Raw genomic sequence first — 25,622 nt, 5'->3', positions numbered from 1 at the left:
GTCAATAAAGACTTTGTATTCTATTTTGTGGTTGTTTTTTTGCCCTCTAAACAAAGTTGGGTTGTCAAAATAGGCCGGGTAAGTCTATGTTCACACGCCCTGCATTAAATGAGATATGATGCTTTGATTGCTTCTGTGATATTTGGATAACTAGAGCAAATAATAAGGTAATATGTCATTTCTGGTAACTTGACGTAATTTCAGCAGATTGCAAGTACATTTTAAAGAGTTTGATACTATTGCTATGCGTTAAACTTACGACCGGTGTTCTGAAATTCCTTCCCACCCATCCAGATGTCCTACCAATGCCCAGTGTGCATGCGGGCTAGGGTTAGGGTGCGGCATTTTGGTGGAACAGGCTGTCAAATTAACCTCGGGTAGGAAAGATTGCACAGGTAGGACATTTTGGGAGAACACCGGTAGGAGAGGTGGATAATCCAATTCCAGAAAGTAAAAACCCTACCACAGTTTGGCTTTAGCCACAGGTGCTTCTAATCAACTGAGCTCGTTTATCTGCCGGTTGAGTAGAAGCCCCTGTGGCTAAAGCCAAACTGTGCCAGGGTTTTTACTTTCTGGACCTGGATTCATCCACCTCTGACCGGTAGTTAGCACGCCGCCATAGCCCATGTGGAAAATGGTGCATGCATATAGTCCATACCACCAAATTTCATGTGCACATCTTCACCCATGCCCACATCAATATCTGAAAATATTAAAATAATTGCCCCAATATTTTGGATTTTATGGGCATTTTATGGGCAAATCCCCAAAAAAAGTGTGTGTGTGTGTGTGTGTGTGTGTGTGTGTGTGCGTGTGTGTGTGTGTGTGTATGCGTGCGCGCGCACGGTTGGGGTGGGGAGTGAGGTGTGAGAGATTTGGTGAAGCGTGTGACATGAGGGAGAGTATGAATGTAGGAAATGAGGCTAATGTGAGACAAGGTGCTGGAAGTGCCGTGTGTGTTTCAAAGGTCTGCTTCAGGATAAACTATGCTCACCTCGGTAAGTGCCTATTGGCTAAGTGCAACTAATTTGTATTCATTTGATAGCATGTTTCATATAAATGCCACATGTTTTATTGCTGGAATTTGAAAAAATATTATATTTATTAATAAACAACAAAAAATGCATGGAACCCTTTTCTAGTCGTTTACAGTACTCATTGTCTATTTTATAAACGTCTGCTGTATTCTCTGGTTTTTATTTGTTTCAGTTGTACTTATTTATTAGTATGCTGTTTGTAAAAAAATTGTTTTTGACAGGTAACAATGGAATTGGAATAAATGTGGAAGCCTGTAGCCTCGTGTTTGGTCCACATTAGGGCTATCCAATTAATCGAAATTCCATTACAATTACGATTATTACACTTCACGATTACAAAATTGGCATACTCGTTAAAAAAGAATTATTAATATGCATTTATATCAAATGGATTATGTTTGTTTACTCAATAAAATCATACTTAAATTTATAGATTTGTACCTTTTTTTTTATTTTATAATAACTAATTTGATCAATTTTGTTTGGTCCAAATTACATAATTCATGTTTGAAAAAAAATGTATGTCTTTATATTTTTTTACGTTTAAATATTTTCTTGTTTTGTACCAAAATAATAAGTTATCGTTTGAATAATCGTGATTTTAATTATTACCAAAATAATTGTGGTTAATATTTTATCACAATCGAGCAGCCCTAGTCCACATTGTCGGCAGTTAATTCAGATTTATTTCTAGGAGTGTTGCCGTTTATCACTGATTTTGTCCATAAGCTTTATGAACAGAATTTCTTGGCACAGCCGAGGCATTGAGGGGGTACAGTTTTTTGGCCTCATATTGCAACGCTACTTTTATGGCTCATGTGGGTTTTTTGGCTTCATCCAGCCACAATCTCCAAATCTCACTGGAGTGTTTCACGGCCGTTTTGAGAAGCGGTTTGAAGGATCAGCACCTCCAAATCTAACACCTTCAGTCGGTTGAAGATGTCAAGTCAGCCAAGTTCAGGATGAGATTCTGCCCCAAGTGGAGGAGTTTGAGCATCTTTGGGTCTTGTTCACCAGTGAGGGAAGAATGGGCAGATCGATGCAACTTGGGCAGTGATCTGGACTTTTGTCTGGTGTAGGAGCTCTCAATTTATCGGTCGATCTACGTTTACACCCTCCTTTATGGTTACGAGCTGTGAGACTTTGTTCGTTTTTTTACTCTTACTCCTTTTTTTTTTTTTACTCTGCACGTTGCAGGTGATTTTTCAGCGGGGATATATTATATCCATCCATCTATTAACTATACCGCTTGTCCTCACAAGGGTCGCGGGCGTGCTGGAGCCTATCCCAGCAGTCATCAGGCAGCAGGCTGGGGACACCCCGAACTGGTTGCCAGCCAATTGCAGGGCACACATAGACAAACAAACACACACACTAACAATCACACCTAGGGGCAATTTAGAGTGTCCAATCAATTTACCATGCATGTTTTTGGAATGTGGGAGGAAACCGGAGTACCCGGAGAAAACCCACGCAGGCACGGGCAAAACATGCGAACTCCACACAGGAAGGCCGGGATCGAACCCACGACGGCACAGATATGGGTGGTGGGGCGGGGGTCATACGTACAGGAATGACTGGGGTGGAACACAGGCCCTTTTCCACATCAACAGGGTTCCTGTGGCCCATGTAAGTGCCCACTTGGCCAACTTTACATCAACCACTCGTGCAGGTCTGCTTGCAATTTCTGACAAACATACTTTTCATGCTGTGCCAGACTTGAGCAAATCAGTTTCTTCATGTCATGTCAAGGACTATCAGTCGCATTTAAGGGGAAAGAGAGGAGGACATAAACACAGAAGTACAGAAAGTCAGTGGTGTCCAGGAGTGCAGTAATACAGATGGATCAAACTACAAATTTGAGTCATGTGTGGAGATGTTCTAGTTGACGAGACAATTTGAAGATGAGTTGGGCCAACAGTTTTGGCGATTGTGCTCAGTCTGTGTTGTTCTTTTTTTCTTTTTTTGTACAGTAAATAAATAATATATGCTGCTCTCTACAAGCTGTAATCACTGTATCTTGCACCATGATGGGTTAAATGAAGAGGTCAAATATTGCATATTTTAAATCCACAACCAAAAAAGGTATTCGTTTTAGCACTGGATTCATTTAAAGGGGAAATCAACCCAAACACATTTATGGTTGGCCATTTTGTCACTTCTGTCGACTGAAAATGACATCACAACTGCTGAGGGCTCAGGTAACGACCAATCACGGCTCAGCTTCAGAAAACAGGTCAGCTGTGATTGGTTGTTACCTGAGCCCTGAGCAGTCATTTACAGAAGTGACAAAATAGCTGCCCCCATAGATGGCTATAACAACTGCAATATGTATCAGAATGCCTTGTTTCAACTAGTGGGCTTGCATAAAACATATTCTTGAAAAAAATATGTTTGGGTTGACTTCTACTTTAAGTTTCATCCATTTTGATTATTTCCTCAAAGCCATCCCTGTTTCTCTGTTTCTTTTTCCAGTGAAAACGTGATTTTCCTGTTAGACCCAGCTCACCATTCAAAGTGATGCCGCTTGGAAACATATCACCTAAAATCAAAATAAATAAAAAATGAGAACTATCTTAATGGGCTTTCTATGGCTAAGTCTTGGCCTTCATCTGGATGCTTTGAATGGAGTGAGGGCAGATTTAGCAGAGGAAGAAGCTTCTAAGGGAATCCCGGAAAAGAAGCTACCCAAGAGAGTTAGGCGAGGCTGGCTGTGGAATCAGTTTTTCCTGCAAGAGGAGTACACAGGCAGTGACTACCAGTACGTTGGAAAGGTAAGAAATACATTTTGGTTTATTGCAGGGGTCCCCAAACTCTTTGAAACTCAGAGGAGCCAATGTACCTCTTGGGTACTGATTAATGCACAAGGCTACTATTTTCACACATCTGAAATAAAACATTTTTTATCAAATTATATTTTGTACTTTAAATTGTGTGTTTTTATTAATAATTAATGTTGATATTCAGCACTGTGAAGACATCATTTTCATGATTTCCCAATTATTATCATCAATTATTTGAGATTGTAGGAAACATAAATATAAATATACAACTGTTAATTTCTATAAATCTCTTCAGGTGTTTACATTTTCAAATCCCCTTTATAACATTCTTAGGAAATCACAATGTCCCATTTTCACTCACCACTAACACTGACTAATTGCGCTATTTTTGGAAAGGCAGAGTACCTGGTGAAAACTCTTACCCCCTTCCATAATAAAATGACATAGCCAATGCTGTTTTTGTTTGTCAAATGTTTGTCCTGTGGGTCATTAATGGAGTTAAAATCATGCCAAAATCTCACAAACACACAAAAAATGATTTACTCACACCCAACAATTCACAAACAAACTCCGTGTGCGCATTGTATTTTGTTTTGCACATAAGAAATGTACCTATCAAACAAATAAATCCTGCTTCAGAGACAGCATGCTTTCAACACACACATAAAGAAACATCTGCCCTCCCAAAATCATTTCAAGTACAATCTAAAAGCTTTCAAGTACAAAAAAAAAAATCATTCACCCACAAGAAAAGTAATTCTAAATACGGAAAACTGTCACGTGACTATTGGCACAATCTTACCACTGTCACATGACTTTAGGCACTAATTTTCCACCTTGCAGATCCACAAGCAAATTCCAGTAAACTTGCACTCCACAACAGCAGGTGGCGCTGTTGAATCAATTTACAGAGGTAGTCAACCAAAACATATTTTTTTCAAGCATAGTACTATGCAAGCCCACTAGTTGAAACAAGGCATTCTGATAAATATTGTGTTTGTGGAATAATAATTAATCCACCCGTTTTCAGCCATCTCTGGGGGCGGACATTTTGTCACTTCTGTCGACTGAAAATGACATCACAACTGCTCAGGGCTCAGGTAACGACCAATTACGGCTGACCTGTTTTATGAAGCTGAGCCGTGATTGGTTGTTACCTGAGCCTTGAGCAGTTGTGATGTCATTTGCAGGTGACAGAAGTGACAAATTGGCCGCCTCCTGAGATGGCTACATTTTGCTGCTTCACTCATATTCCACAAACACAATATTAATCTTAATGCCGTGTTTCAACTAGTGGGTCTGCTGGGAGCATTTTTTTAAATTTAGGGTTGTTCTGATTTTGTCCTTGGATGGATATTTTTTTGTACATGAAGGATTTTTTTTTGTACTTGAAAGGTTTTACTTTTTGGGGGATTTGGAAATTAGCTTGGATTTATTAAGGTGGAAGTCAACCCAAGCACATTTTTTTCCAGGATATGTTCTATGCAGGACCACTAGTCTAAACACGGAATTCTGATTAATATTGCAGTTGTGATATGAGAAATCCACCCGTTTTTAGCTAGCTCACGGGGTGGCCATTTTGTCACTTCTGTGGACTGAAGATGACATATGTTGCTCAGGGCTCAGATAATGACCAATTAGGGCTCAGCTTCAGAAAACAGATCAGCCGTGGTTGGTCATTATCTGAGCCCTGAGCAACGTCGATGTTATCTTCAGTTGACAGAAATGACAAAATGGCTGCCCCTTGAGATGGCTAAAAGTGGGTGCATTTTGCTGCTTAACTTATATTCCACAAACGCAAAATTAAACAGAACGCCGTATTTCAACTAGTGGGCCTTCATAGAACATATTCTGGAAGATAATTTCTTTGGGTTGATTTCCTCTTTTAGGCTAGTATCGGCCAAGATTGCATGTGTCTAATGATTGTGGTGGTAAAATCGGAAATATAGAAGTACTGAAACAATGGCCAATTCTGCTTTTGTATGCACTGTAGCTCCAGTCAGACCGAGACAGTAGAAATGGCCTTGCCAGGTATGTTCTCTCTGGTGAGGGAGCAGGCAGCATCTTTGTTATTGATGAGACTAACGGCGACCTGCATGCCACGCGCCGCCTGGATCGGGAAGAGAAGGCGTTTTATATCCTCAGAGCAACAGTTGTCAATAAAATCACAGGCAAAGTGTTAGAACCAGAGATGGAGTTTACTGTCAAACTCCATGATGTCAATGACAATGAGCCTCAGTTCAGCAAGGAATTGTATACTGGCAGTGTACCTGAGTGGTCTGATATTGGTAAGTAGTGGTTTTATCTGTGTATCAATTGGCATTATATCCATGAATCTTTTCCTGTTATATTAACATGTGCCTCTGAATATGTTTTAGGCACATCAGTCATCTGTGTGACAGCTACAGATGCAGATGACAACATGTATGGGAATAGTGCTAAACTGGTGTACAGTATCAAACAAGGACACCCATACTTTTCTGTTGACCCAAATACAGGTTTGTATTTATTGGAGCAACAGGAGGACAGATATCAAACTGATATCTTCTCCATACACTATATGGAGTACAGAAATTTAAGATTAAATCAACTACGTATCCACATTTACCCCTTAGTTCTCTGTAGAGTTCATCACTAAGGTCGCGGGTGTGCTGGAGCCTATCTCAGCTTAATTTGGGGTGAGAGGCAGGGTACACGCTGAAGTGGTCACCAGCCAACTGTAGTGCAGATGTAGACAAACGATTCACACTCACATTCATGCCTATGGACAATTTAAAGTCTCAAGTTAACTTACCATGTATGTTTTTGGAATGTGGGAGGAAACAGGAGTACCTGCAAAAAACCCATGCAGAAACGGGGAGAACATGCCGACTACACACAGGAAGGTCGGAGCCAGGATGTGAACCCACAACCTATGAACTGTGACACGGATGTGTTAACCAGTCAGCCAATGCGACTATTGCACATAAAACAAAAACCACCAGTCATTCTGTAGGACTGGTTCTCAACTGTTGTCACCCTTGGACCCACATCTTCCTATTGTTGCAAAGTCGCAACCCATTTTTTTAAGAGAACAAAAGCTTTTTTTAAATATAGCCTCTGAAAATACATTACTTTTCGAAATGCAGTTTCAAATGAATTTTACACACCGCCAAAAGCATGCTGATAGCTATGACGTCTGATAGCCAAAGGCTGAGCTGTACTGTATTTGTTTACAGACAAGCTAGTGACGAAAGCACAAGTGAGTATTTCCCGATGCTTACCCAATATTGTATGTTCTGTGAGAAATTAAGCCTCAGTACCGTTCTGAACTTTTAATACATCGCATACACAGTGGGTACGGAAAGTATCCAGACCCCTTGAAAATGTTCACTGTCATTGCAGCCATTTGCCAAAATCAAAAAAGTTCACTTTGTCATGTACACTCAGCACCCCATCTTGACAAAACTAAAAAATGTAGAATTTTTTTTTTTTTGTAAAATGGTCATAAGTATTCAGACCCTGACACATTTTATGAGTAGAATCACCCTTGTGAGCCAGTACAGCCATGAGTCTGATGCAACAAGTTTTTCACACCTGGATTTGGGGACCCCCTGCCATTCCTTGCAGACCCTCTCAAGTTCTCTCTGGTTGGATGGTGAACGTTGGTGGACAGCCATTTTCAGGTCTCTTCAGAGATGCTCAATCGGGTTTAGATCAGGGCTCTGGCTGGGCCCGGGTCAAGAACGGTCACAAGGTCGTTCTGAAGCCACTCCTTTGATATTTGAGCTGCTTGCTTAAACATCATTGCCCTGTTGAAAGGTGAACCTTCTGCCCAGTCTGAGGTCCTAAGCACTCTGGAAGAGTTTTTCCTCCAGAATGTCTGTACGTGGCCGCATTCATCTTTCCTTCAATTGCAACTGTAGCGAGTGTTTAGTTGACACCATCAATATAGAATTACAACTAAAAATGTATTTGAGTGGGCTGTATGAAAAGATCCTATATTTGGACAAAACCAATTTAGATTTTTAAATGGAAATTTATTGAAAACGAAGAAACAGAAAATAAATTAAAATATTTACAAAACTGCAGTTGGTATCGGTTCACAGTCAAACCAACCCAAAGATACAACAGATCTTGAAATCAAAATGGGTGTTCTTCCAACCCAAGAGTCCATGGCCAATGGCTCCTAGACACGCAGATGTCCTTTTGGTTAATTTGAATTATGTTCAAACGGCCACATGTCCAGAAGTTTGAATTGGTGGCAGAGCTTAATGTGAGCAGGTGGAAGAAGGAGGTACTGGCTACAGAGCCTGTTACCAGACCATGGCTCAGGTTAGAAGGTAGACTGATTGAGGGTCCCAAGCAAGGCGCCTGGCCTGCATGGACCAAAAAACCCCACCAAAAGTCAAATTCAAACTTAAGCTAACAAGATGTTAACAATAGGCTAGCATTAGCAATTAACGATTTTCACATTGACTATCAAGATTCTCATTGAAAAGCATAGGGTCATAGTTTGAGATGTTAGCACGCCAAGTCCAGCATTAACATTATAGCAAAGAAATTAAATCGACAGAAAACAGTAACAGGAGCACACATTAGCATAAATTAGCATCAAAGCTAATGCTAACAAGCGAAAACTTCAAACTCACCAGTTTAGTAGTTTTTGGGACAGTTCACATAAACAGCAAGGGAAAACAACTGGTCATAAAGCTTGTAAAACAGCAATTTAAATATCAGATAATCAGGTATAGTTAGAACAGTTGAAGTAAATGAACTGCCCTGCAGCTACTGATCCTTGACTTCTCTCTCACCCAAACAAAGAGAGTGAAGCCAAGGCATATATATATGCCTTATATAGCACCTAGCTGATTGGGGTTTGGATAATTGAAACCAAACCATGCGCTAAGGTGCGTTCAGGTACCGGTGAAAATGTGGGGGAAAAGAACATTGGAGCAAAAATTGCAAATTAAAACCCTGGCTCCACCACCAGTCGTCCTGTCCCTACAGCTGAAAAACACCCCACAATATAATGCTCCCACCACCATGTTTCACTGTAGGGATTGTATTTGATTGCATGTGATGAGCAGTGCCTGATTTTCTCCAGACATACCGCTTAGAATTAACACCAAAGAGTTCAATCTTGGTCTCATTAGACCAGAGAATCTTATTTCTCAGTCTGGAAATCCTTCATGTGTTTTTCGGCAAACTCTATGTAGGCGAGGCTTCCGTTGGGTCACTCTGCCATAAAGCCCCAACTGGTGGAGAGCTGCAATGATAGTTGACTTTGTGGAACTTTCTGCCATCTCCCTACTGCATCTCTGGAGATCAGCCACAGTGATCTTTGGGTTCTTCTTTATCTCTCCCAGAAGGCTCTTCTCCCACGATTGCTCAGTTTGGCTGGATAGCCAGGTCTAGTTGTGGTCTTCTAAAACTTCTTCCATTTGAGGATTATGGCGGCCACTGTGCTCTTAGGAACCTTGGGTGCTGCAGAAATTCTTTTGTAACCTTGGCCAGATCTGTGCCTTGCCACAATATCTGTCTCTGATAACCTTGGACAGTTCCTTCAACCTCATGATTCTCATGTTCTCTGACACGCACTCTGAGCTGTAAGGTCTTATGTAGACCTTTCCTAATCAAGTCCAATCACTTTAATTAAACACAGCTGGACTCCAATAAAGGAGCAGCACCATTTCAAGGAAGATCAGAAGAAATGGACAGCATGTGAATTAAATATGAATGTTTTTTGCAAAGGGCGGCACTGTGGTCGACTGGTTAGCACGTCCGCCTCACAGTTCAGAGGTCGTAGGTTTGATCCGGCCTCCCTGAGTGGGGTTTGCATGTTCTACCCGTGCCTGCTTGGGTTATCTCCGGGAACTCCGGTTTCCTCTCACATTCCCAAAACATGCATGGTAAGTTGATTGGACACTCTAAATTGCCCCTAGCTGAGATTGTGAGTTTGGATGTTTGTTTGTCTCTGTGTGCCCTGCGATTGTCTGGCAACCAATTCAGGGTGTGCCCCGCCTACTGCCCGAAGACAGCTGGGATAGGCACCAGCACGCCCGCGACCCTTGTAAGTTCAAGCAGTATAGATAATGGATGGATGGGGTTTTTTTGCAAACGGTGTGAATACTTATGACCATATGATATTTAAGTTTTTCTTTTTTAATACATTTGCAAAAAAAATCTACATTTCTCATTTGTTCTGTCAGGATAAGGTGCCGAGTGTACATTAATGAGAAATAAAATGAACTTTTTTGATTTTGGTAAATGGCTGTAATGACACAGAAAGTGAACAATTTCAAGGAGTCTGAATACTTTCCGTACTCACTGTACATACATCATTGTTTTTACTAGCGTTCCGCAACCCACCCAAAACTCACGACCCACGACCCACTTTTGGGTCCCAACTAGAGTTTAACATTTTGTCTGGAATCCCGTGGGATTCCAATGGGATGGGAGTCAATTTTAATCACGGGAGCAGACGGCAGCAAGATTTCAAATTTTCCAGTTTGTTCTCCACTCCATGTTGCACGAAATAGTGAGAGTCCATGAGGAGAAAGGCTCAACACACTGTTCAATAAATTAGTAAAATGTAACTTAAGTTATTTTTCTTTTTCTTTTTATGTAGCTGACCTCCAAAATGGGAGGGGTACAGGAGTGGGAGACATTCTGAACGGGAGCAGGACAGGGTTGGAAGTCATTTTCATTGGGAACGTGACCGGACAGGATTTTTTTCTTATTCATTGTGGTCCAGGACTGGGACAGGACAGGATTTTTTCTGTGTTATCTTCTGATTTGATTTCAAAAAGTTGAACAGAAAACACTTCAACATGGAGATCATCGAAAAATTCATAAACAGTATCAGGGTTACAGATGCCTCTAAATGGTCGCATTTTGCCCATAAAATATTAGACAGCCCAAGTACATTTTTCATCCACTCATGCAAATGCAGCTGTTGACTCTATTGATTTTTAGTACAATTGTGATAGATGAAAGACAAAGTTATGAATGAAAAAATCTTTGCTGGATTTAACAAAAGCATTTTTGCCTAGGTGTGATCAGGACCGCTTTGGGTCCAGGCGACATGGACCGTGAGCAGAGGGAGCACTATCAAGTAGTAATAGAGGCCAAAGACATGGCTGGACATAGGGGAGGACTCACCGGGACCACAGTAGTTAACATCACCCTCACTGATGTCAACGACAACCCCCCACACTTCACTCATAGTAAGACCATCATCATCCATGTAGGTTTTGTTGTTGTTGTTGTTATTAGTTTTACTACTTATCCTGTTCAGGGTTACGAGTGAGCTGAAGCCTATCCCAGGTGACTTTGGGTGAGAGGCAGGGTGCATAAATTGACAAACAACAATTAACAATTCACAGCTTTTCACAATATAGAGCAGGGGTCATCAACCTTTTTGAAACTGTGAGCTACTTTGGCACTGATTAATGTGAAGGGCTACCGGTTTGATACACACTTCTGAATAACACTAATAACAATAACATGTGCTCAATTTAGCTTTACAAATGTTATTACATGTTATTATTAATGAGTATCAATAATTGTTAACAATTATTTGTCAATAATTGTTAACAATTATTTGTTAACAATTATTGATACCCATTAATAATAATTATCATTTATGTAAAGACACTGATCATGTTAAGGATATCGGACAAGAATTAGCAAACAGGTAAATACTTTTGGTGGTCGTCAAATATTTTTTTCATGAACCTTTCTACTGTTTAGGGCTTCACACAGGCAGAATTTCACACAGGCGGAATTTATTATTTACTGTTTCAATCGAAGATGTAAAAATAACGTGTTTTAATTTTTAGAAAATCGCATGGTTATTACCATCCTCTATTCTGTTGCAAAGACGTCAATATCGTAATTGTCTACAAACCATATCATATCACGTTCGACTGGTTCCACTGGTCGTGCACGTTGTCTATATATCACTGCCGTTACTTACTTTAATCAGAGCTCCCGGGGATCGACGGCGTTCGCCATTAGCCTACGGCTCGAAAAAATTCCATGACATCATCCGCGGTCTCGTGACACCGTCACGTGTATATTCTAATGCATTAAGTTGGCTAAGAGACGGAGGATTGCATTAAAAAAGGACAGTGACGTATCCGCTCCCCAGGTTTGAAAGGGAGAAAGACGCAACAGCGCTCCCGGCTCTAGTGGTAGAAAGGCGGTTATGCACTCCCGGGCTTAATGGGTTAAAGTACCTTCTGGCGAACTCACCTCACTATCGCCGTTGTGAGCATGCGTGCGCAAGCACACTAAGGATTGGTAGGACGTCTCGACAGTTAGGAAGATATTTCAGAACAGAACAGAATTCTACCCTAAAAAGGTGTTTAATCATATTAGACATGCAAACTCCTTTGCCCGAGATTAATTTTTTACGTGTTGCACTGAGCAGCTTATTTTTTTATTTTTTATGAAGTGGAACCATACTTTTGACCCGTGTCGGACATCCATAATTATCACACCCCCGCGAGCATTCTTCTGTAGTCTTCGTTGCTGTCTGCGTGTTGTCGGCACTTGCTGCTCTCAAATATCGCCCAGTGATTAAAGTTTTTATTTTTATCCTAAAATTGGCTTACCTTAACGAGAATCCCACGGTGCATTTTAGCCAAAAGTACAATCCTAGTGGATGAATGCACTTATTTACTTTTTACTATATTACTTATTTATTTTTTCAGTTTGTCAAAGTTGGTAGTCGGAAACACTAACGGAAGCCCGTTAAATGATAGTCGGACCGGCCTATATGCGTTTACTATTTTATCCGGCTGGACAAGATGGTGGATAAACGGATGGCGGAAGGCAATAAACAGACCGCAAATTTATAGTAAATTGCCCAGCTCTGCAAGCCAGCACACATTATAGTGTGCACGCTGGCTGGTGAACACCCCCAGTTGATTGGAACAAGTGCGCTCATTAGGAAGTAAGTTTGATGAGAAAACTTTGCCAACGACCTTGCTCCGGCGATGCAAGCCCTGCGGCTGCCCTCCGACCGTGATCCAGCGGCGCAAGTTGTTTTGGACTTCTGGATTTTTGACCTCATTCGTTTGCTGTTGTGACTGGTTGTTCCTTGATGTATCAGTTGGTATGCAGTTGCTATGGTCCTTATATTCCTCGTCTTGTATTGAGGTCGAAAACGACCCGTTTTTCAAGTCAATTCTGGGGTCAATCTGAACCCAACACAAGACAAGGAATAAGATATGTCTTTAATATGTCAAGTACAGACAAGTTGTCAGTACGTCAAATTTTCTTCCAGTAAGGATACAAACTTTCTTCCAGTCTGAATTCCTCCTGTCCCATTCTCTGTAGTTACTTTGTATTTTCGTTGATAAAGACTTCAACTTCCGTATCATGTCTGTTTATGGGTCCAAATCCCGGTCCAAATCCCGCTCCTCACATGACACTGAGTTTTCAAACTCTAGGTAGTGTGCCTTCAGATAAAGTTGTGAAGAATCACGCTTTGCATGGTTTTGGTGGCAAAAATGAAGGACCCAAATGTTTATATTATTTAACCTAGCTTAGTTGGTTAGTCATGATACTGTAAATTGAACACACTCTGTTGTTCGTTTATGATCATAATTTGTTGTAAATGATTTAAATATACTTTTAGTAATGTGAAGCATTACCTCGTGTTGGAAATGTGCTATGTTAATAAAGTTGCCTTGTATTACCTGGTCTAATGTGATCATAACGTTAGTTTCTAAATGAAGTAGACGAAAAATAAATAGTAACTTCAAAAATGCCAAAATGATTATTATTCATGCTGATATTTTGAAAATGACCTTTAAAAATCTCAGGTAGGTGTATTTTTATTTTTTTAGGTATATTCCAGTTCAGAATTCTTGAGTTGTCCACACTTGGTACTGAAGTTGGGAGGATTAAAGCCACAGACAGAGACATCGGAATTAATGCAGAGATGTATTTCACAATCATTAGTGGAGATGCCCTGGACATGTTTGACATATTCACCAATAAAGAAACCCAGGAGGGTGTTATAACTGTCAGCAAGGTAAGAAAAAACAAGACTTGCACAAAAATGTTATTTATGTGTTCATTTAAAAAGGAACAATGCTCTGTATTTAAATGTTTGATAAGTGTGTTTAAAGACCATAACAATTTAAGTGCCGTAAATGTGGAGAAAAAAAAACATGCTTAAGGTGTATTTAAATAGGGTATTTCTATATCACGGATTTCACTTATTGCAGGTGTGGTCTGAAACGCACTTTTATTTTCATTATTGAAATAGTATAAGCGGTTAACGTGTAGTTTCACAGACTTTCTTTGTTCAATCTGTGTGGCCGTACTTTGTAACTCAGGGGTTAGATAAATGAGGCACAGAAAAAGAGTTTGTGTCATGTCGTGTAAAGGTTTGGGTTGTTTAATTATTCTATGCAAGACTTGAAAAAAGCGGCAGCTGCCACCCTGTAAATTACCACCTATGCTCCTGTATTTGCTGCCACCATTTTGGTGTACTGGCCTGTTTCCCCCCCATACTCTTGACCAGGTGTCGGCAACCTTTAACACTCAAAGAGCCATCTCGACCCTGTTTCCACGGAAAAGAAAACACTGGGAGCCGCAAACACTTTTTGACATCTGAAATGAAGATGTTAGTCTATTCGTTGCTAACGGCGTATAAAGTGCATAATAAAATGAAATGGACTTACCTCGCGATTGAGGGGGGCCTTTTTGCAACAAAGCATCTCATCGATCCATTTTAAACAAACAAGCCAACATAATCCAGCAAACCTTACTATTTTCACTTGTTATTGTCTAAAAAAAGCGGCACGGTGGTCGACTGGTTAGCACGTCCGCCTCACAGTTCAGAGGTCGTGGGTTCGATCCCGGCTCCGGCCTCCCTGTGTGGAGTTTGCATGTTCTCCCCGTGCCTGCGTGGGTTTTCTCCGGGCACTCCGGTTTCCTCCCACATTCCAAAAACATGCATGGTAAGTTGATTGGATACTCTAAATTGCCCCTAGGTGTGATTGTGAGTGCGGATGTTTGTCTCTGTGTGCCCTGCGATTGGCTGGCAACCAGTTCAGGGTGTCCCCCGCCTACTGCCCAAAGACAGCTGGGATAGGCTCCAGCACGCCCCGCGACCCTTGTGAGGAGAAGCGGTACAGATAATGGATGGATGGATGGATTGTCTAAAAAACAAAAAAAGGAAAACAAAACACTTCTCGACGGTAAATAGGGGCAGCCATTGCGCCGCACGGTTTCTGCATTCCACAGACGGAGGACACGTCATTATGTCGCACACACCTCCGAAACACACACATATAAGTTGCGGTTTATTTGAGTGTTTGCAATTTTTTCCACTTTAAATTGGCTAGAATTGCATAAAAATTACAGACGAAGTAGGGACAGACCATTGGAATCGATTTGCGGGTAAAAATGAATTTGAACACATTTGGACTTCCATGGTTTTTAGCCGACAGCGACAATATATCCATCCATTATCGATACCACTTATCCTCACAAGGGTCGTGGGCGTGCTGGAGCCTATCCCAGCTGTCTTCGGGCAGGAGGCGGGGGACACCCTGAATTGGTTGCCAGACGATCACAGGGCACACAGAGACAAACAAACATCCACACTCACAATCACACCTAGGGGCAATTTAGAGTGTCCAATCAACTTACCATGCATGTTTTTGGAATGTGGGAGGAAACCGGAGTACCTGGAGAAAACCCACGCAGGCACGGGGAGAACATGCAAACTCCACACAGGGAGGCCGGAGGCCGGAGCCCGGGGTCGGACCCGCGACCTCTAAACTGTGAGGCGGACGTGCTAACCAGTCGACCACCGTGCTACCGACAATATATATATTATTTTAATATTTCGAGATCACAATCATTTTACAATTTACAACTACAATTATATAAATGTTCACACACAAATAAAATACAGATATTGTGCAGTTTTGGTGTTGCTGGCAGAAGGCGTGTTAGCAGGCAACCGTCCATGCATGCTGGCTGCCTCGTGACACGTCAAGGGCTGTCAAACGGCTCTGAGGAAGGTGAATCCTGATCACTGAAATTGCACAAGGTCTGAGGAAAGAAGTTAAAAACTTTGACTGAACAAGAAGACATGATACACGTTTTTGAGACAAATAACATACTGTAACGAATTGGGTTATCTGTGTTCTGGTGACATTTGTGTTTTGCTAAGTTGTGTTATTTCCGAGTTTCCTGAATGCATCACGTGACTCCCTGGATGGGAGCGGTGTGTGAGAGAGAGGAGTGAGGACGAGAGATCCATGTGTACTTATGACGGAACTGTTGTTGCACCGTAGCTGGCGTCAACTACGGCCCACAGTAGCCATGTTGGAATGATAAAAAGGGAAATAATAACTAGGTTATGTCTGACGTCGTGTCTTTGGAGACGCTACGATACACTTGGAAAACAAAGGAAAACTGAACAGGACACGAGCAGAAAATATAAGTGAATAGCAATGAGCCAATGTAACAGAGGGGGCTGACCACAACATACCGGTATATACTGTAGGCATAATGAAGGAAATGGGACAGCAACACTACAAATATAAAGAAAGTCTTGTTCATTTTGTATTATTTCTGCAGACTTTGAATTATGAGAAAAAACAGTCCTACACAGCAGAGATCCAAGTCCAAAACACCCAGAAAGACCCTCGCTTCACATTCACAAACTCCAAAGACATGGCCACTATTCAGATTGCCGTGGAGGACGTGGATGAGCCACCAGTGTTTGACAAACACAGTTATCTTATGGAGATTAAAGAAGATGCTGCAGTGGGCATGGTCATGGGCTTGGTCAGTGCCATGGATCCTGATGCAGCTCACAGTCCAGTCAAGTAAGACCGAGCAGTCTTTGATGCTAAAATTGCTTAAAGTGACAATGTGTGGATTTTTTTTCAATGTTCATTAATTTTAAAAACCCTCTATTTCAATAATATGCACAAAAAAAAGTTCTATAACATCAACATACATTTTTATATTTAATCGCAGGTCGAGTAATCACTAATTAATTACCATATTTTTCGGATCACAAGGCGCACTTAAAATGCTTAAATTTTCTCATAAATTAACAATGCTCTTTGTAATGCGGTGCGCCCTATTATGGATGGATGTCGGCTTGTCAGTTCGTCGTCATTAGGCCTGGATAGACCAATCCGATGTTGGCCAACTATGACCGACGCTTACCTCCTGTGGAAAAATACACCGCAATGAGAGACACTGACCATTAAGTATCTTCTGCGCATGCATGAGATGCAATACGCCTCCATACTATCAGCAGCGGTAGTCACTATTAGGGTTAGAAAAAGCCAATCGGAAAGTTTTTTACGTTCCACTATATTTTTTGCTCACGATGAACTCCCATGCGAAGCAAACCCTCACGCCAGTACACCCAAAGCATTTCTGGTGGTGTATTTTCAACGTTACAATGTCGGACCGGACCGCCGCAATGTAAACAACATAGCCAGCTAACAATAGCTGCTGAGACCAAGCAAAAAATGTTACATAATGGTGAGTGTATTCGACTTAGTTACAGCTCTTGAACTGTCAACCATGATAGCATTTAGCAGTAGTCAAAGTAATAAAACAACCACCGATCATCAGATTGACTAGCGATGTTCAAACTTATTTTTCGTCTATCAGAGGATCCCCTCCTCCGCATGAAGCAATCCCTGTGTGATTACATGGGGAACAAAAGCAAGCGAGACAACCGGCGCTACCCGATGTTTTCAGCCGGTCTGAACCTAGCATAATAGCGCAAAATCTATCAAATAAACATACGGTACAATTAGAATAAACTAATTCAATACAAAGCTGGATGACTACAGCATGTGTAACAAATGCAATATACTTACTTTGTCACTTGAGGGAATACTAGAAGGCATTTGTAATGGCAATTTACTTGCACCTCTGCTGAAGAAATGGGTGGTAGGCTTGCAACGTGCTTCTATCTAAGGTCGTTGGATTCTATTAGTTCACCACTAGGTGGCAAGTGCATTTTACACACTGTACCTTTAAGCAAAGCAGTTTGAACAGCATATATTGTTTGACAGTTAAATTTCTTTTGGAATTGGTTTTCACAGGTACTCAGTTGATCGCCAGACAGACATGGACCATCTGTTCAATGTCCATCCAGAAAACGGAACTTTATTCCTCCTAAAAAATCTGGATAGAGAGGAGACTGCCTTGCATAATATTTCCGTCATCGCCACTGAGATCTGTAAGTCTTTCCACTATTACCTGTATGGCAGGAGAAATGCAATTTCCTCTGCATTGTTGAAGGGTCCTTGGAAAATGGCCTAACAACTGCATCACAAGAGTAACTTGTCATTACTTTGAGTTCATTTAAATCAAAATGTACTGTGAAATTAGGAAACTCCATATGAAATTGGTAGGTGTACACAAGGTAATTGTAAGAAATACAGTATTGGTGTTCCTTTTCGGCTTAGTGTAAGTGGTACAATAGAGAGCTGGTTAACATAGTGAAGTGTTTGAAGTCCAAATTATTCTCAAATCATTCTCATCATGACTAAGACCCACTGAAATTAATGTGTAGAAGACGTGAGGCAAGTGTTTTCCTCTGCATGAAGCTTTTGCGTGTATTCATTTCAGATAACCCTCGGCAGAGTAGCTCTGTTTCCGTGTACATCAATCTACTGGATGTGAATGACAACGCACCAACCTTTGCCACATTGTATGAAAGCTTTGTCTGTGAGAAGACCAAGGCAGGTCAGGTACATGCACATTCTCACTTAAAGAATATAAGGTAATTTGGGGAACCAGGTTCTTTTATGAAAACAGCAATGACCCAGTCAAATTACACTAAGTGGTGTTATTCAGGCAAACCTGATCTGTCTGGTATAGCATTATTATGACCTCTGCTTTAGTGAAAGACAAAGAGCTATACAGACAGGTAGCGAGATGCACGGTCAAGATTGTTTTGTACATTCCATTAAAGGGGATGTCAAGCCCAATATGTTCTTTACAAGAATATGTTCTATGCACCTCCAATAGTCTAAACACTAGTCTAAGCATTCTGATTAGTATTATTATTTGTGGAATAGGAGTTAATAAACCTTGTATGGTGTTCGGATCTGTGGGACCCACATTCAGTTTTTATCAAAAGAAAAATGACACAGGGCAAATCTGAAACATTCTCTTCATGATGATAGCACACTGTTATGGTATTTTCTTTTTTTTTTTTTTATTACATTTTATTTTTTAAAAACAAGTACCACATTAATTCAGAAATGTGATCCAACAAAGGTAAAGGGCAACTATTAACAATGTTTGCTGTTCATATTACTTGCAATTGGGATGTAGTAAACATCTGTTGAGTATTTTCCGTAAAATCCACCTGTTTTTAGTCATCTCAGGGGGCGGCCATTTGGTCACTTGCTGTTGATCAGCTTCAGGAAACAAGTGAGCCATGATTGGTTGTTACTTTAGCCCTGAGTAACTGTGATGTCATTTTCAATCAACAGCAAGTGACACAATGGCCGCCCCCTGAGATGGAAAAAAATGGGTGGATTTTGCTGCTTAACTCATATTCAACGCGATATTAATCAGAAAGCTATGTTTAGACTAGTGAAGGTGCACAGAACTTTGAAGGGGGGGACTTCCCTTTAAAGGAAGAAAAATGGTTCACTGAAATAACTTGACTGACAAAAGTAGTACTGTAATAAATTCAGTTACTGAAAATAAACTAATAAAAATCCGGCATTGCTTATTTGTGGGTTAGTAGAAAAAAACACTCTCATGAAACTGGCCGAAAGAAAATAGATGGTTCCCCCATTTCTTTTGTTGCTGCACAACCTTTTGAGGCAATCACTGCTATCCAAGGATTTCTGTAACTCTGTGAGACTTGTGCAGTTACAGTATCAACACTGCTTGGGATGGATGGATGATGGATGGATGGATGGATGGATGGATGGATAATTACTTTTAATCAGGGGATAGACAAGTCAGCTACTGGAAATTATCCAGACATTGCTCTTAATCAATATTTATTTGTATTTGTTGGTGTCTCCAACAGCACATTCAAATAATAAGTGCTATTGATGCAGATGAGCCATCGATGGGGCACAAGTTTTTCTTCAGTCTTGCGCAAGAGGAAACCAACTATAGTAATTTCTCCTTACAAGATAACAGAGGTATTTTTTTTTCCCAGCATGTTCACATGCTCTGCCAAAACCTTGTTTAGCTTGGAGCTGAGCAATCTTGACACTTTGCTTGTTGTGCATTTGGCATTTCCTTATTGATTTGTGATTCTTTCTTTCCATGGTATATGCCCAATTTTATCATGTTTTTTGTGAATTTTTTGTTTTGATGGTAATATTTTCAACAAAGACATAACTTAATAATTAGTAGAGGAGGCTTTACAACTTCAGCTCGTGTGGTAAAAATATCACAATATATACACAGATGTACTGTTACAAACTGGGGAATTGTGATTTTGCATGTAAAATTTGTGACCCATTTTGTGCAGAGGAGGTGATGCACACAGACAATCTAACTGAATTTTCCAAACGCAGATAACACTGCCAGCATTGTGACACGAAGGGCCAGCTATAGTCGCCTTCAGCAGAGCGTCCACCTGGTTCCCGTAGTGATCACTGATGGTGATTACCCAATGCAGAGCAGCACAGAAACTTTAACTGTGCGGGTCTGCACTTGTGATTTTCAAGGCAACATAAAGCTGTGTAACTCTAATGCTCAGATAAGCTCTCCAGGGATAAGCACCGGAGCAGTCATCGCCATCCTGCTGTGTATCATCATACTACTATGTAAGTGCAGGAAAAATTAAGTGTGTCAAATGCAGTGATGGAGTTACAATGTTATATGTAACTGTTTTACTAACATGTGTTGCTTTTTTCTGTAACGTTTAATCAAATGTTTTATTTCTCAATCATTGTGACATACTTTCCATTACTGCCAAATTATGCTGTGCATTACTTTATTAGATCAGTGAAAAGATTTGTATCCGAATATCCGAATTAAGATGCCTGGAGGGGGCGTAAACCCCCAAATTATCTTTACAATAATATCTAAACGTCTAAACACTCCATTCTGATTAATGTTGTGTTTGCCGAATATGAGTTAAGAAGTAAAATCCATCCGTTTTTGTCCCTCTTGGTCACTCTGATTGGCTGTTAGCTAGCAAATCAGCGCTCGGAGCACCAAGTGAAGTGACAAATCCGGAAAAACAGTGAGCACGCCTCTACTGCCTTAATCTTCATACTAGTACAAGAGCGAGGGTTGACAATGTAAGTATTTCACAATACCGTGTCAAGAACGTGATGGTTTACTTCGCGTGGGAGTTCATTGTGAGTGAAGAATATAGCTGAATGCATTGTTTACGTTTTTATAATCCGCCCACGGCCAACAGCTTTCCGATTGGAGTTTTCTAACCATGAGAACAATGGTGACTACCGCCGCCGATGGTATGGCAGGGTATTACATCTTATGCATGCGCAGAAGGTACTTTAATGGTCAGCGTCGCTGTCTGTCGTTGCGGTGTATTCCTCCAGCGTGACGTGCCGACAGCCGGCCGGACGCCACAGGGTGTAAGCGTCTGTCACTGTTGGCCAGCGTCTTTTTGGTCTATCTAGGCCTTTACAGGAAAGTACTGTATCACATTTTAATTGCTCGATGTGGGGAGGCACTTTTCTCCATGGCATAATGTGCATTCATCGTGCACAAATTTTACTTTAATTTCACTTACAGAAAAAAGTAATGCTTCCAGTTAAAGAAAGCTGCTTCACATGTCAATTTAACCAGGCTTGCCATTCCTGTTGTCCATAATTTCCTCAATCCTCACAACTCACTTTTGTGTCGACTTGTTGTGGGGACTGTACTGGGGAAAAGTAACAAAGTCACCAGGGACATGTGGTCAGTGCTGGCAAGGGAGGCACAGCCTTCCTGTCCTGAAAGTTGACTCCCTCATCATCTAGTGAAATGTGTCACTTGATTGACATACAGGGCAGCCGTTAGGGCTGTGCAGATGAATCCAAGTATCGATAGAATCAACACTATAGTGAGTATTGATACCAAAGCACATATTGATGCTTTGCATTTATTTCTTTTGGACCCTTGTGAGGATAAGCGGTTCAGAAAATGGATGGATAAATTTAATCATAAAGTATCAAAATGATTAGGGGACCAAGTATTTCCATACAGAGTGAGAGGAGAATTTTCACCGCACGTCCCATGTCAGTAACACCTTTTTTATATAACGGTGTTAATTCCATCACTGTTAATGATACAAGCCAATTTGAGATTGAGAATGTGGACGTGACTGTTGACTGTCAAATATGTGATCTCTGCACTATCTTACAGTGATAATGGTTGTGTTCATGAAATTAACGCGACGAAGAAAAAAGGAGCCTTTGATTGTCTCCAAGGAACATATCCGTGACAATGTGTTGAGCTACAATGACGAGGGTGGAGGTGAAGAGGACACTCAGGCCTTTGACATTGGAGCATTGTATCGCCAAGAAGCCACAGTTGTTCTGGACGAATCTGCTCAACAAAGGCGTGACATCATCCCCACAGACATGCCAGGCTACCCAATACACTGTGGACATGCTCCCGATGCCTTCTATCCAGTGTTGCCACCTGTCAGCTTGGTGTCACGTGACAATAAGAGCGTACGCAAATTCATCAATGAAAGAGTCCAAGAGAATGACTCTAACCCGATTACGCCACCGTATGATTCGCTGGCCACCTATGCCGATGAAGGAGCGGGTTCAGTGGCCGAGTCATTGAGTTCACTGGGTTCTGAATCGTCTGAAGCTGAGCAGGACTACTACTACCTAAGTGATTGGGGGCCCAGGTTCAAGAAATTAGCTGACATGTATGAGTGAGGTTATTACGTCCTCCTAACAACATTTCGACAATAACATCATTTTACTATGCTTATTTCTTTCTGGCCATGCAAAACGTTTTTTAATATTGCTTGCACTTTGTACACATTTACTTTTCCACGTGATGCTTGCTGAATGTAAATCCATTCTGTTCAAGTGTACACCAGAGGTTTTGGGAGTGTTTTGTTTGGAGGAACAGGAGTGACTGCACCATATCCTGGACAGTATAATCAAACGCATCCTTCACCTTTCTGATGAATCAAAAACATGTTTACAATATTTACAAGTGCCTTTTTTAGGTATCAAATTACCTTTGTTGGCTAACTGCCAAACAACCGTGTAATGAAATGCCTTACACTTTAAACACGCAAATAATATGCGCCTTCACGAGTCTAAACATGGCATTCAGATTAATATTGCATTTGTGGAATATGACTTAACCCATGATAGCCTGAAGCCCCTCGTGAGACATCTCTCTAAAACCTACGGTCGTCATTGGAGTCACCCTTGAAAACCTGACATTTTTGCGGAAATTCAACACCGACAAAATAATTAATATCTCAGCCCCTGTAGCAGATAGAAACATAATTCCAAAAGAATTTGAGAGTTTAGGCGTGGCTTTCACACAGGCCCAATTTTATTAATCTTACTGTTACAAACGAAGATGCAAGTGAAGCACTATTTTTGATAAAGAAAATAATCGAGTGGTAATTACCATGCTGTATTCTCTTACTTAGACGTTGAAATTGTCATTGTCTACGAACATACTGTATATCTTAACCATATATCACGTTTGGCTGGTTTCATGGCTTTAAAGTCCGCACGCGTGTCATCTTAATCACTGCCGTGACTTATATCAGAGCTCCCGCGATCAATTGTGCCGAAAAAATTCTGGATATCCTCCGACGACTCACAACACAGTCACATGTCTATTCTGATGCATTTCATTGGCTAAGAGACCGAGAATTGGATTAAAAAAAAGTAAATGATGTATTCGCTCTCCCGTCTTTAAAGGGAGAAACACACAACAGCGCTCTCGGCTTTAGCGGTAGAAACGCGCTTGTACGTTCCCAGGCTTTAATGGGCTAAGCAGCAAAATCCGCCCATTTTTAGCCATCTCGGGGGGCGGCCATTTTGTCACTTCTATCGACTGAAAATGACTCACAGTTGCTCAGGGCTGAGGTAACGACCAATCACGGCTCAACTGTTACCGACTAGTAGGACTGCAGAGAACATATTTTTGTAAAGAACATTTTTGGGTTGACTTTCCCTTTAAGATGTTTCTCATGTCTGTTTGGCTGACAAATATCTCATACAGATTTGATAACAGGTTTCCCAGATGAATTAAAGCAAAAAAACAGCTCCGAGACGGCTTTCTCGAAGGGTGGCACGGTGGTCGACTGGCTAGCACGTCCGCCTCACAGTTCAGAGGTTGTGGGTTCGATCCCGGCTCCGGCCTCCCTGTGTGGAATTTGCATGTTCTCCCTGTGCCTGCGTGGGTTTTATCCAGGTCCTCCGGTTTCCTCCCACATTCCAAAAACATGCATGGTAAGTTGTTTGGACTGTCTAAATTGCCCCTAGGTGTGATTGTGAGTGCGGATGTTTGTCTCTGTGTGCCCTGCGTTTGGCTGGCAACCAATTCACGTTGTCCCCCGCCTACTGCCCAAAGACACTGGGATAGGCTCCAGCACGCCCCGCGACCCTTGTGAGGATAAGCGGTATCGATAATGGATGGATAATGGATGAGAGGGAGAGAGAGTGACACACACACACACACACACACACACACACACACGCTTACACACAGTATGTCGGGGTTGCAGTGTACTTAAGACTGAAGGAATTATTTTAAAGTCTTGTTTTAGCTTGTAAGGTAAATGGGAATACTAAAGTTAATCTTTTTTTTCTGGTTTATTTGGTAAGAGGGCAGAGATGGGAAATTCAGGTCCAAAAAATAAAAACCCTGCCACACTTTGTCCTGAGCCACAAGTGCTTCTAATCAACTGAGCTCGTTTACCTGCCGGTTGAGGAGAGGCACCATTTGTGCCACCAGAATCCGAATCTGAATTGTTTAACTTGAATATTCGAATTGACAACTGAATTATTGAATTGAAAACTGAATATTTGAATTGAAAACTGAATTCTTGAATTACATAAATTGTATATATTTATTGTTTAATTTGAATCTGAATTGCTCGATCTGAATTCGATTTTTTTTTTGTCAAGAACTGTATCCCAATAAACTTGAAACTGAATTTAAGACTGTAAAATGCGTTTTTAATTCCTCATAAAAAGTGCACCTCACTAAAAATTCAATGCTGCAAATGCTCACACTCAGTTCGACGAGTAAAAATTCAAACCTGAGTGACAGACATCCGGGTAATTGACCAACCATAACGCCAATTGAACTCCATGCCTTAGTCATTACTGACAGCTAGGGGTAGAATTAGCGCACTGCATGTATACGTAGTAGGAGCTCAACTACAATTATAGCAATCTGCCTGGTTGTTTTTGTCTTTTTCTCTCAATAAATGTGTCAGAAAATGCCCTGTTTTGCCAAATTTTGTCCCTTTATTCAGGAACTATGGGAGTATTAAAATCTGGTAAATATGTGTTAATACTATAACTTATAACTAGTTAAAACAGTGCAATAAGCACTTTGAGTTGCATTTTTATGTATGAAAAGTGCTATATAAATAAAATATGATTGATTGATTGAATAAGAAAAACAAGAAAAAAAGCGGATTTGAATTTAACAGATTTTTTAAACAACAGGTGTAAATATACATGAACAAAAATATTAAAGAGATTTTTTACGTCCTTAAATTCTAGTGTGGATAAATCATAGTCGATCTCAGAAACCCAACGTTGAAACTATATGACCTTAAAATATGATCGGTTAGGCGTAGAATCTTTGAGGTTAGCATGAT

The 25,622-nt window shown here is 40.9% G+C and overlaps 1 protein-coding gene across 1 annotated transcript; it reads left to right on the top strand.

Annotated features, from left to right (window-relative positions):
- Positions 1-875: 875 nt before the first annotated feature.
- Positions 876-24,918, top strand: LOC147140382 (cadherin-6-like). The gene is made up of 12 exons (XM_086044024.1): positions 876-998; positions 3,513-3,811; positions 5,814-6,108; positions 6,199-6,318; positions 10,855-11,028; positions 13,660-13,847; positions 16,415-16,665; positions 17,911-18,047; positions 18,440-18,561; positions 19,863-19,980; positions 20,362-20,613; positions 22,166-24,918. Exons 2-12 carry the CDS (start codon positions 3,602-3,604, stop codon positions 22,690-22,692), a joined length of 2,394 nt encoding a protein of 797 aa, XP_085900150.1. The 5' UTR covers positions 876-998; positions 3,513-3,601; the 3' UTR covers positions 22,693-24,918.
- Positions 24,919-25,622: the final 704 nt, after the last annotated feature.

Source organism: Filicampus tigris, chromosome 10 (assembly GCF_054856515.1).
Source record: "Filicampus tigris isolate MCC_2025a chromosome 10, RoL_Ftig_1.0, whole genome shotgun sequence".
Lineage (NCBI taxonomy): Eukaryota > Metazoa > Chordata > Actinopteri > Syngnathiformes > Syngnathidae > Filicampus > Filicampus tigris.
This window is presented reverse-complemented; position numbering and strand designations above follow the sequence as displayed.